The sequence below is a fragment of the Eurosta solidaginis genome, chromosome 1 (genome assembly GCF_040869045.1).
Source record: "Eurosta solidaginis isolate ZX-2024a chromosome 1, ASM4086904v1, whole genome shotgun sequence".
Classification (NCBI taxonomy): Eukaryota; Metazoa; Arthropoda; class Insecta; order Diptera; family Tephritidae; genus Eurosta; species Eurosta solidaginis.
The window spans coordinates 53110145-53123569 of NC_090319.1; the positions used below are offsets into that span (position 1 = coordinate 53110145).

The window sequence follows — 13425 nt, forward strand, 5'->3', positions numbered from 1 at the left end:
GGGTTCTGAACTATATTCCAAGTTTCAAGCTTGTGGCTTATGGGGAAGTTACTTAAATTTCAATTACAAAATTCGTGCCAGCCTGTCAAGTCAAGCTAAATAAAACCGTTTAAAAAAGCAGCACACCTCACACTCACCAATTCACTATTGAAAGTTGTCAACTTTAAACTGTGAACTAATTCGTCTATTGTTGAACCAGTGAAGTGAAGTCCCGAATCGACGAGATGATCTTTAAAGCATTTCCGAGAAAAAGCCTTCCCTAAGGCATAGGTACTTGTGTGCATTGGCGACGGCGAATATCGAAAGGGATTTGATAATGGTGGGGTGCATGAGCTTTACACAAACACTGAAGCATCTCAGGAAACAACAATCAAACGACCAAGCTGCCATTCCTGAAGCGAATCGAACTAGTTCCGAACTAGGGCAGAACTGTTGCATTAGGAGATGGTACTAGTTCTTATTCTGGCCCCCCGCAATGACACTTTTAACGAAACGAACGAGTAAAAATTGCGCCCCTCTTTCAGAACTTTTGGTCTTAGGTTTTTCTAAAAATGTCTCAGACTTTGTTTAATTAATTCTACAACACAAGTGTGGCTACCAACTGTCCCGCTCTGCATTCGATTAGCATTAATTTTTGCACATAATTAATACCTTTGCAAAATTTGTTTTTAAATTATTGGTAGACTATGATAATCCAAATATGTTAAATGTTTACTTTCATTTATAATTATATACATTAGGGTGTCTGTAATTTACCAACTTTTTTCTTCGGGCGACAAAGACGATAAATTTTTTATATGAAAAAAATGGTATTTTGGCACTGTTTACAAAAATAAATGTTTGCCTTGAAAATGTTAATATAAAGCAATGAGAAAAACATAATCCCACGAGCAATCGAATGCTCTACAAAAAAGATTATAGATAAGCTTTCAATAAATTCACACGTCAAATTTATTCGAAGTCAAAATTTAAATTTTAATATAAGTCCCTAAAGCGCTTCATTCAGTATTGTCGAGCTACAAATCTCGCTCTAAAGCAGAGGTCTGTTTCCATAGCACAATAGTGCTCTCATTGTACATGCGAATAGGTAGGTAGGTATAATGGCTGCGACCCTGATCGCGCAAGTAGCTAATGAAAAGCCGTTTTGATGCCATAAAACTCGTCTGAACCTACTGAGTACTACATGGACATGTTTTACAACCAGCCTGAGTTGTTTATAAAATCAAGAATGTTTGTCATCCCTATTTCCGCTAATCTTCCAAAAAAGAGCACCCGAATGATAAACGGGTTCTAGCTAGAGCCGGGCATTTACACAGAAAGTGCTCGACAGTCTCTTTTTCATCTATGTCCTTACAACTTCTGCAGTGGTCATTGTGCGGAATACCCATCTTGTCCGCATGCGTGCCTAAAGCCCAGTGACCAGTGCAGACCGCTATAAAACTATGGGTGTCGGCCCTGGATCTCCCCAGCAGATACCTTGTTTTCCTTTCGTTGTAGTCCGGCCAAATGGCTTTTGAAATCGCACAACCCGCGGTACTCTTCCATTTTTGTTGGGCTTTGTTCACATAAAAATCTCGAATATCTCCCTTGGCCACCCCCAGGGGTATACCTACTTCGACACTGGTTATTTCCACACCACTGATAACTAAGAGTCGTCGCGAAAAAAATTTTTTTTGAAAATAATGAACACCCTGATATACATACATACACACATACTTAAGTTTACTTTATGTGTTTATCGACTAAAAGGAGATAAGGGTAGCTTGACCAGTTCTAATAGGGAGAGCTGGCAGTCGTTTCATTACAACCACTTTATAAAATATAAAAAAGAAGAAAAACAAAAGGGAAAGAAAATGGAAGAAAAGAAAATTAAAAAAAGGAGTGGAAGGGAGAAAAAAAGGTAGCAAGACACTGATTCCGGAACCGGAATCGAGCTTGACACGCAGCTGAAATCGGAATCGAAGCCGACATGGCCCGAAATCAGAACCAAAATCAGAAACAAAAGCAGGTCCGAAATAAAAACCAGAATCAAACCCGAAACTAACAAGAAAACAGACTACACGGGAGTGCCTGAGCTTCAAATGAAATCTTGGGGCCACAATAAAGGTTGACGCAAAGGGGCGGAACTGGCAGATGATACTATAACCGTGTATAAAGATGATTTCAAATTAATGGAAGCGGTCGCGTCTGTGCTACTGCGTCGACCCTACAGGCATCCAGATCACTGTAGTATCGCTCAGGCGGAAATTGTGGCGGTGGAAAAAGCAAAACGTTGGAGGAAGCGTGCTTAAGGTGCAGTTACTTGAATAGATATACATATATTAATATCCGGGCGGCTATTAGGGCAATAATCTCACAGAGTACTTCATCAAAAAGTGTCCTGGAATGCAAACAAGCATTGAAGATACATCGCTCAGACCCGACCATATATATATAATGGGTTCCCGTTCATAAAGGAATGGAAGGTAACGAAAGAGCCGACAACGGATGGTAGATTGTTCTCGAATACAGTTTCACGAAATGACTAGACCTTCGGAGAAATGGATGAACGAGAAAATAGAGAGTATAACAACAGCGCAAGCTGAGGCATGAATAATCAGTTTTGATTTAAGCACGCTATTGGTTGTGAAGTTAAGTGTTATTGTGAAGTACTCTCAAAGTAGTCTTATAAAGACCATTTTGCATTTTGAATATTGGAGTTATTTATTCAACAGTTTAATGATTCGAACGTTAGCAGAAGGTTTGGAAAAGCGGAAAGTATGAAGTTGCAGTATAGTATGAAGTTGAATTTTCAACAACTTGGTAAACTGTAGTTAATTTAAAAACTTTAGTTTCCTAGTCGTACATACTCATACATTTGGCTGTAATCACAATTTATGTTCTATTTTTTCACAAATAAATATCAAGTTTAATTTTTATTTGCAGATATAAGCCGTTAATAATTGTGATGGGTGCTTGTGGTACTTTAGTATCGGCTATGTTGATTTGGACGACTTCATTAACTGCACTACAAATACTTGAGTTTTTCTATGGCCTTTATATGGCATCTGAAGTGGCCTATTACACATATATATATGCAAAAGTAGACAAAAAGTACTATCCTAAGGTCACCGCACATACTCGTGCCGCCATGTTCTTGGGCAAACTCGTAGCCGGCGTCTCAGCACAAGCACTAGTTAATTTAGGATTAATGAATTATAAATCATTGAATTACTTAACGCTAAGCAGTAAGTATACAACAGTTAAGGCTCCATTACTGATACTTAGCTTGAGAACTGTCACTTACAGTTCTGTTAAATGAACAGTGCATGTTACTGATTACTCAAAACTTGGCAACACTTAACTTGAATTAGAAGCATGGTTCAACTATATACAGGTTGGCTCATCTGTAAAGCAACAAAATATGTCTGTTCAAATTGTCAAAATCTGTGTATTGGTGTTGGTGCGAATGGTATGGAATGGAAACATAAAACTTAGCAGTTTTTGTATGTGTAAGTAAAATGTTGCCAATGTGTTGGTTTCATTTTGAGTTTGCCATCTCCTTTTGACAATCCCTTCCACCATGCAATGACATAAATAAAATCAGCTGATGAGATGAGCCAACCTGTACATAATTGAACCATGCTTAGAAGTCTGTTGAATTTTGATTTTCTATGTAAGTTCTAAGTGACGTTTACATTTTGAGATGCCATTTGTTTGTTTCCATGTCATTTTGACATTTTTTCATACTAATTGACATTTATTAAAAAGTAAATTTCAAACCTGATTTTGATGCCAGATTGTATGCGCTAAGTGGAGTATAATCGTGGCTAAGTTGCCAAGTTTACGTCAAGTCAAGTCAAGTCTATGCGAAGTATCAGTAATGGAGCCTTTATACTACATTGACATTGTTTTCAAATGCGTAATTCCAAATTATATGATTCGCATTTAGTCTAACTTTACTTACAAGTACAAATTACCCTGCTAGACAGCTATCAGTCATTTGACGCATTGTGAATGATAACAAAGTGTGATATCTTATCTGTCAACTGCCTGACAGGATGTTCAATATTGCTACTTTTTAGCGTTTTGACAGGGTGTTTAATATGGCGGCGCCTATCTTCAGCGGGTGATAGAAAGAGATACAGAATGAGACAGCGATAGTCAATTACAAATCAGGTGATCCAATCACTTTGGAATTTTGACGTCTATGCAGAAGATATCACACTTAGTTATCATTCACAATGATTTGAGGCATCAATTTACAGATATGGCTGATGGAAATTTACATCACAGCGTAAAGCAAAGTTTCTATCAGGTTGTTAGAAGCGACATGACAAACCTGATGTAAACATTTTGTATACGTATATGCATACACATCCATACCATGGTTTTCCATAGGAATAAAAGGAAAAATTTGTGCGAGTGTATTAGTGATGTCAAAAATCTTGTTAATGTGTTGGAGTTTCCGTCAGCTCTGTCTAGCAGGGTAGTTTCTTGTAGTATTGTCAAGTTAGTTTTACAAACTCGTGCACACTTCTATTTATAACTCTAATATACATAGTATTGGGATTGGTGGGGTGCCATAAGGTCAAAGACTCAAAAGGTCAATGGAAATAAGATCAATCGGCCTTATGACCACTTCAAATGGTCTAAAGTTAATGGACTTTATGAACTATCTTAGTTTGACGTTGTGTCCATTCAGGAAATTTCTGTTTCACCTTACGACCATTTCGGGAAAAAGACCATAACCATATACAGCAATTTAATAATAGCAAAAGAACTTTCGGCCCAGATTTTTATTAAATTTTTTAGGGAAAAATTTCACTTAACTTTTATATAGGTAAGTTATTCTTATATTCTGAGAACAAAACGAAGTACCTCCTGTTATCGTGCAAAGAGTCAGCGCATATGCGCCTTGGCAACCACGCTACTGTAGGTAGCCATAATTTCGAAATTGTACAAGACTTCGTTTATTTGGGAACCAGCATCAACACTAGCAACACCATCAGCTTTGAAATCCAGCGAAGAATCACTCTTGCCAATAAATGCTACTTTGGGCTAGGTAGGCAATTGACAAGTAAAGTCTTCTCTCGGCAAACGAAAATCATACACTACAAGTCACTTATCGTACCCGTCCTTATATATGGTGTAGAAGCATGGACCATGGCAACACATCAGAAGAAGCGACTTTGGGAGTGTCGGAGAGAAAAGTTCTTCGAAAGATTTATGGACCTCTATGCGTTAGCGATGGCGAGTACCGAAGAAGATTTAACGATGAGCTGTACGAGCTCTACGCAGACATCAACATAGTGCAGCGAATTAAAACGCAGCGGCTTCGCTGGCTACGCCATGTTATGCGAATGAATGATGACGCTCCGCCCAAGCAAGTGTTTCTATCGGAACCCGCCTATGGAAGCAGAGGTAGAGGGCGGCCCCCACTCCGCTGGAAGGAGTACGATTTAAACTCCCTTGGTGTGATCAATTGGCGCGAGTTGGCAGATAGAAGAAGCGACTGGTGCGCATTGATGAACGGTTAAGCGCCAATTAAGTAAGTGAGTTATTCTTATCCACGTTCGACCAGTATTAAAGTCGTTTTTATTTTTCACTAAAATGAAACCCAGCCGCGCGATTTTTTATTCCAAATTCTCTCTAAACTTTTAGTTGAATAAGTTCCTCTTATTACAGAGAGGAACTCATTGGGCCGGTTTTTTATTCGATGTTTCACTAGAATGAGACCGAAATATAGGAAAAAGAGCACCGTGTCTGAGAATTTGAAATTTAAAAAAAAAGTGTCGTTTCTTAATTAAAATAATTGACCTTGTGGCCAATTGAGAAAAAAAGAAGTGCGATGGTCATAAGTCAATATCGTTGACATTATAACCATTTCGAGTTTGACGTTTTGACCGTTTCATATGGTCATAACTTCAATTGACTGTAGCCATTTTCATAAAGTGGTCATAAGGTCAATTGACGTCAGGGCCGTTGACCTTATGCCACCCCTACACTGCGGTTATATCAAAAGCTTTCACGAAAAAAATGAAAGTTCATGATTGGATCGCATGTGGTCGACAATAAGCCATTTGCGATTTTTATAGGAAAATGCATTTCATTTAGAATTTTTAAACCAAAATTACGCATTTGGTACAATCTAAAAGTGCGTGCACATTAAGCGACGCGACACGTAGCGACACGTTCCGACAAAATATTCGCGGCATTTTTGCCTAGTTGGTCAACTTGGTCTTGTCGTGTCGTACGACTGTCGCTATGTGTGCATGGTTCCATAAGAATACATGCAAATAATATTTTGTCGCTACAAGTCGCGTCGTATAATGTGCATGAACCTTAAGTGCGTTTTCTAAATGTTCGATGAACACTGATCGATAACATAACATGCGATTATGGGCGATTAACTGGCGATCAGCGTCAACCGAAAATGGAGAAACCGCTACTTAATGCCATACGGCTTTAAAACTGAATGTTCTTATAAAATGTTTGTTTTTTTTCTTTGCTTTAGCCCAAATTTTTGCCACAGCATGGGCATTCGCCTTACCGCAAGTAGACAGAAGTTTATATTTTCATCGTCAAAATTATTTTGAAAAAAATGAACAACCAACGCCAATTGTTGGGTCATCATCACCACATGTACAGGATTCCAAATCAATTGATAGTGGAATAAGTCAAAATAAAACAAAGTACGATCCATTCAAGCTACTCTGGTCACATTTTTATAATGCCTACAGTAATTTAAAAGTAGTGCAATGGAGTATTTGGTATGCGATTAGTTTGTGTGGTTATTTGCAAATAATTTCATATATACAAGTTTTATGGATTGAAATTGAACCGAATATAGAAATTGCTTGGAATGGTGCTGTAGATGCTGTGTTGACTGCATTGGCGGCATTAATGGCTTTAGCAGCTGGTTATATACATGCTGGACGATTGAAACCTCTACAAAGTTTATTGGTGTTGTCCGCTTTTGCTGCGCTAGAAGGTGGTGCAGTATTGCTTTGCTGCTGGACGTCGAACATTTATGTTTCATATGTTGGTTATATACTTTTTGCAGCGTTATATGCGTTTAGCATAACTGTGGCAAGGTTAGTAAATAGAGATTTACATAGGTATTGTAACGAATTTTCGGGAGTTCCTGATAATTATGCACCTTTTGCTAACGTTCGAATCGCTGAACTATCGAATAAATTACTCCAATATTTTGTATTACAAAATGATCTTTGTTTAGACTACTTTGGGAGTACACACAGAGAAAAAACAATTTTAAATCGAACAAAGTTGACTTAGTTAAAGAATTTTGTATGGGGCCCAAGAAATTTGTAAATCCTACCAAAGTACTTACACAATTTATGCTCGACAACGGAAACAAAGCTTAGGCTATTTATTACCTAATTTAGTGATTATTTATTAGGATGATGAAAAAACTTAGTAGGTTAATTACTCTTAGTTGTGGTATACGCGATTTTAAGTTCATTTTACAATAGTTTTTCTCTGTGTGTAGTACTTGACAATCATAATTATAATTCACTAATAGCGTGTTTACATCAAACTGATTGACTATCGCTTGCATCGCGCTGCTTTTATGCTCTCAGTTAGACTCGGTCACCTATTTCTCCAAAGGTCTAGACTTTTCATTAACATGCCTTCTGGAACAGTTGTATCTCATACTTGGTTATTTAGATATATGTGTGTGTATGTGTGAGTAACAACTTCTGTTCTTAGCTGAGAACAATATATGCATATGTGAGATAATCTCTTTGATTTAAGCTGCTGGTTATGTGTGTGAAATATTCTTCGTCGCCTTCTATGTATGTGTGTCAATGGCTAACTGTCATTGTGTTTATTTATTAACAGCATAGTGATGTTAGAAATGCTAATTAATAATCACCACAGTATTTAACAAAGCTTCGATTCCGATACATCGGAATTTCCGATTGATTTAGACCTCCCGTTCCGACTTTTTGGAATCGGATGTATAACGAAAGTCAATAGAAAAGTTGAATGAAAAAGTGTTGTTCGCACTTTCATAGCAAGTCATAATAAAATCTTTAACAGTTGATCACAGAAGTTTTCAATATTATTTATTGGCCTTATTTGTATTCCTAATCTTTCAATTTACTTCTCGGCCTTTTGGCTTAGATCAAGTGTAGTAAGTAGAGTAACCCCACATACAAGCCCACCGTTAGGGGCTACGGTACACCCCATACCCATGGTGGAAACCAACGTAGCATCACCAGTAGAGCCGTTAACTGCCCACCTCGGTACAAACGCAGATAAACGACGAATAATCGATGCTTTGAACTTATCAAATGACCAAGGGCAATTAGAAGAAGCCTCAGTCGAAGCTATGAGATACCTATCGAGGTTATCCGTCCGTACAGACCGACAGACTGTGAGAGGAACTCACCCAGGTCGTGGTGGAAGAAACCCCCCCACGCAGAGGAGGGCTTCAGATCGTATACGGGAGGCCGCCAGACTACAGCGTCTATATATGAACAACAGGAAGAAAGCGGTGCAAGAAATTCTGGCAGGTTCCAATAGGACTTGCCAGATACCCTTAGCAACCCTCGAGCACCACTTTCGTACCCTAGCTGCGCCCAGAGACGTCGAGGAAGACTGGCCGAATATATTCCATCGTGAAGACCCCTCCACCTCTAGCAACGAGGTATTGACTCGTCCATTCACCAGAGTGAGGTTATGGACAGGCTAAAAGGTCGGGCAAATTAATCTCCCGGTCCTGATGGCCTGACCTACTCCGACCTGCGGAAGGCCGACACAAAGGCTCAAGTGCTGACAGCGTGGTTCAACGTAGTGCTGAGAACGGAGTCGGTTCCAGTAAAGTGGAAAGAAAGTCACACAATTCTATTGTACAAAAAGGGCGACTCGAGTGAGGTGGCAAACTGGAGACCGATATCCCTAGGGGACACGGTGCCGAAGCTTTTTGCCGCGACACTAGCTGACCGGCTAATAAAGTGGGCCATGACCAATAGCCGTATAAGCCCCTCCCAAAAAGGGTTTTTAGAATTTGAAGGGTGTTTTGAGCACAATTACGTTCTACAGGAAGTACTGCGTGACGCTAAGAAAAATAAAAAGGAAGCGGTAGTCGCGTGGCTAGATTTTTCCAACGCGTTCACATCCGTTCCGCACTCTATAATCTTTAAGTCTCTCGAAGGACATGGCCTACCGAGAAAAATAATTAATGCAATCAATCAGAATTACAACGGCATGACAACACGACTCAAGGTATCAGAGGGCACGTCCCCGCCCATTAACAAGCAGGCGGGAGTTCGCCAGGGATGCCCCTTGAGTCCTATAGTGTTTGATCCCATTCTGGAGGTCGTCGTTCGCACGGTGGCCCAAGAAGGGATCGGATACCAACTGGGCAACGCCCTCATTAATAACGTGGCATATGCCGACGACGTGGTGCTAATAGCGGATACCCCGGCCAATCTGCGAAAACTGCTTGAGGCCGCTGAAAAGGGGGCGAGGGATATTGGGCTTAAATATAATGCTGCGCAACGCTTCACATACCAGGGAGGGGCAATGACGTAATGGTTACGAACTTCCAAGTCCAGGGCCAGCCTGTTCGAGCACTCGGGCCAGGGGGGTATTACGACCACCTCGGAGTACCCACTGGCTTCCAGATTAGACAGACACCGATGAGCACCATAGCTGGTATGCTGAGCGACGTGCGGGCACTGGATCACTCAGGGCTGGCCCCATGGCAGAAGATAGATGCTACGGCAACGTTTTTATTGCCACGCCTAGACTTTATTTTGCAAGGGGCAGACGTAGACAAAGAGTATTTGAGCGAGGCAGATAAGGTAATAAAGAGAACAGCCAAACGCTGGATGAACCTGCCCCAACGGGCTAGTCCAGAACTCGTCTTCATGCCGCCCCACAAAGGTGGTGGCGGGCTGCTACCACTGGCAGACCTGACGGATCTCCTCACCGTGGCCCATGCATTTAAGATGTTAAGCTCAAAAGACCACGTCGTGAGTGATATAGCGGTTTCATCGCTGAGACAGGCTACGGCGGAAAGGCAAAGAAAACCAGCATGTCATATAGACATGGCAAGTTACCTGTCCAGCGAATCCAACGTCCCACGTTCAAGTAGTATCGCGAACTATTGGACGACGGTGCGGACGGCAACGGCCAGAATTAGCAGCAAGGTAAAGCTACGCTGGACATGGTCCTCACCGGAGTCCGAGTTTTGGATCCAGTTTGGTACTCCAACTGATCCGAACTTCACAGTTGTCGAACCGGGGGACGCCCATCGCATCATTTCGACATTGCGACGGTGTATAACACCACACTACGAAGCCATGCTAATAAACAAACCCGACCAAGGTAAGGTGTTCGAAGTGACGTGCAGGACACCACCAGCCAACCACTTTCTCCGCTCGGGAAAATTCACCCGCTTTTGCGACTGGCGTTTTATACACCGGGAACGTCTCAATGTCCTCCCATTGAACGCTGCAAAGAGGTGGCTTATAGACGCAGACAAGCGCTACCGCAAGTGCGGAAGAGACCTGGGGACATTACCACATGTGCTTAACCACTGCACCCCCCACTCCGCGGCACGACAGCAACGCCACAACACCGTCCAAGACAGACTCGTAAGAGCCCCGAAGTGCCCCGGGAACGTGAGAGTAAATACAATAGTAGAAGGCTCCCACGGTACTGCTGGCAACCTAAGACCAGACATCGTCATACGGGACGAAGTAAGTCGACGAATCACTCTGATCGACGTGGCAATTCCGTTCGAAAATAGAGGCGAGACTTTTAAGGATGCTCGGCAGCAAAAGCTACAGAAATGCCAGCCGCTTGCGGACCAGCTATCGACACTTGGCTACGAAGTCAGAGTGGAGGCTTCTATAGTTGGAGCACTGGGCGGATGGCACCCGGCAAACGAACGAGTCATAAACCTTCTGAACATCACGCGCTATTATGCAAGCCTGATGAGGAGGCTCATGATAAGCGATACCATCCGCTGGTCGCGGGACATCTATGTGGAGCACGTAAGCGGTACCAGACAATACCGTGATACACCATCATGAAAATAACACAACCACCAAGTTACCGCCAATAAATGCTTTGTTGGAAATTACAAATTATTAATTGTTATTATCTGTTATATGTGATGTTTAGTTATCATTTAAAGTCCTCGTGACTGAAATATATTTCTTGTCAGCAACATGTCAACCTTTACTAATTGTAAGGAGGTTTAAAAATTTTTAAAAATATATGTTCTTATCAGCTTAACATCTGATAGATTCTCCATCGGGGAACAAGAAATGTTAAACTGATTTTTGGAAATAGACGGTGTCTAGGGCCTGATCCACCTCTGTCATGGGTTGTTCCGACATTGCAGTACAGTCGGAATTTAAACCCGATTTTTATAATTTTTTATAATTACTAAATATGTGCCTGCAATCTAACACTCTGACATTGTGTTGATTTCCTTTGCATTGCTTTTCTTTCTACTGGCTACTTCTGTAGATATCGCATGACCCTATTTTTTTTATGCCTTAAATCATGTCAACCGAAACATACCTTACCAGAAAAGGATTCGAACATTCCAACAATATGCCCTTAAATCGTGAACCTTAAAACGTTTAGATTTTGTCGCCATCCGAAAAAAAAGTACTACAAAAACTTGCATTCAACTTGCTTCTCATTTGTAGTGGGTTTTAGGTTGCGGCTTCCAAGTTAAGCGCACAACACACCAACGACTTCGGTTGAGATATCTAAAAAAATAAATACTTCGCACGACATACTTTCGAGGAGTTTCCAACTTGCGTCGTACTACTTTCTAATTTTTCCTACAAAATTGGCAGAACAGAACCTACCTACATGTTTTATGCCGACTCTGAACAGAATCTGCCAGGCAGACGTATATTCACTGAGAAACTTTTCATGACATAAATACACTCGGAGTGTTTGCCAAACCTTTGTTCGCTTAGAAAAAACTTTTCTTAAGTACTTTAATGTTGTTCTTCAGGAACTTGAACCCACGACTTTGGGTGTGGTAGGCGGGCACGCTGTCACCACACCACGGCGGCGGCGACCGTAATATTTACACATTTATATAGCTAGTCTGTTGCACCAAGGCAGACGCGTACTTGTAGCCGCACCACTTGGTCAACAGATGCTGCAAACCACAGTGAGCCCTAAGTCAAGTATGACGAAGTCTGGATAGTATGGCTGTTTAATTAAGACTGCTTGGCTAGCGATATTATAACGCCCTACGACACACGTCTTCTTCTTGTAGTTATAAGGAGACTCCCCGAAGGTTTTGGGGAGTTTTATTGATGTTGATGATGGTCCTTAGCCGCATACAGATCCGCTTCTTATTAAAGTACAAGCCCGACCATCGCGGTAACGATTTGATATGACCACGTTGACCCTTCTAGGCCATCAAACCATTGGGAGGAATTGCGTTCGCCAAAGCCTCGCGTGCTGAATAAACAGGATTAACAATTGACTTGAAGAATTTGAAAATTGCTCTATCAACCCCTTGAGTAGGTTATGCCCCACGACACCTTTATTAATAATATCTTTATTAGAAACGAAATTACAATCTCTTTCTGTGTTTTTTTTTACTAATAGCGCTGAAGTGGCACGCTACTTGGAGGAGGAAAGTTACGGATTTGTGTTTGGTGTCAACACGTTTGTGGCACTAGTTTTTCAAACCTTGCTTACGATAATTGTGGTGTCAAACTCTGGATTCGCTTTGGATACACGCGGACAGTATACTGTATATGCATGTTACTTTATCGCGGCTAGTGGCACGTACTTCTTGTCTGTGGCTGTGGAGTACTTAATGAATAGAAGTTAGATTATTTGTATATATAAATAGTAGAAATGGCATAAATTTAGTTGTAGATTAGTTTTAATTATATTTAACTTAAATATTGTTACTAAACATTCGACCTTATCACAAAAGTCGAGATTAGGCCTGATTACATTGAACTCGGCGGCTACGATCACAATCATAAAATAGCAAAGTTTGACGACAACCGCAGCCAAGCATTGCCAAGGTAATTAATTTGAACGCAGCAGTCACAAATATTATTTAAAACAAACGTTAGCGAATGATTTTTACTTATATTATCTGTTATTTACTTCTATTTTAATGTTGACAAAATAAAAACGACGCCACAAAAATAGAATTTGATTTAATGTAGCTAAAGCAGTCACCCGGTCCGGATGGCATCATTCCTGCGCAACTTCAGAGGTCTTTAGGGATTTCCTGCCGCTGGTTGGCCATCATCTACACTAACTGCCTCAGGCTTAACTATATCCCTAAGTCGTGGCACACGGTTACGGTCATCTTCATTCCGAAGGCCGGCAGGAGCTCTCATGTGTCACATAAGGATTTCAGGCCAATCAGTCTCTCGTCGTTTCTTCTTAAGACGTTTGAGCGGCTGA

At 41.0% G+C, this 13425-nt stretch overlaps 1 protein-coding gene and 1 pseudogene across 1 annotated transcript in view; both read left to right on the top strand.

Moving 5' to 3' along the window:
• Positions 1–13155, top strand: part of LOC137253266 (thiamine transporter 1-like) — a 38516-nt gene extending 25361 nt beyond the window's left edge. The window contains exons 4-6 of the mRNA XM_067789883.1: positions 2926–3227; positions 6497–7076; positions 12604–13155. Of these exons, the coding sequence (XP_067645984.1) occupies positions 2926–3227; positions 6497–7076; positions 12604–12832 (1111 nt within the window). The 3' untranslated portion in view covers positions 12833–13155. The remainder of the gene's footprint in view (positions 1–2925; positions 3228–6496; positions 7077–12603) is intronic.
• On the top strand, positions 11215–11392 carry LOC137238953 (U2 spliceosomal RNA; annotated as a pseudogene).
• Positions 13156–13425: the final 270 nt, after the last annotated feature.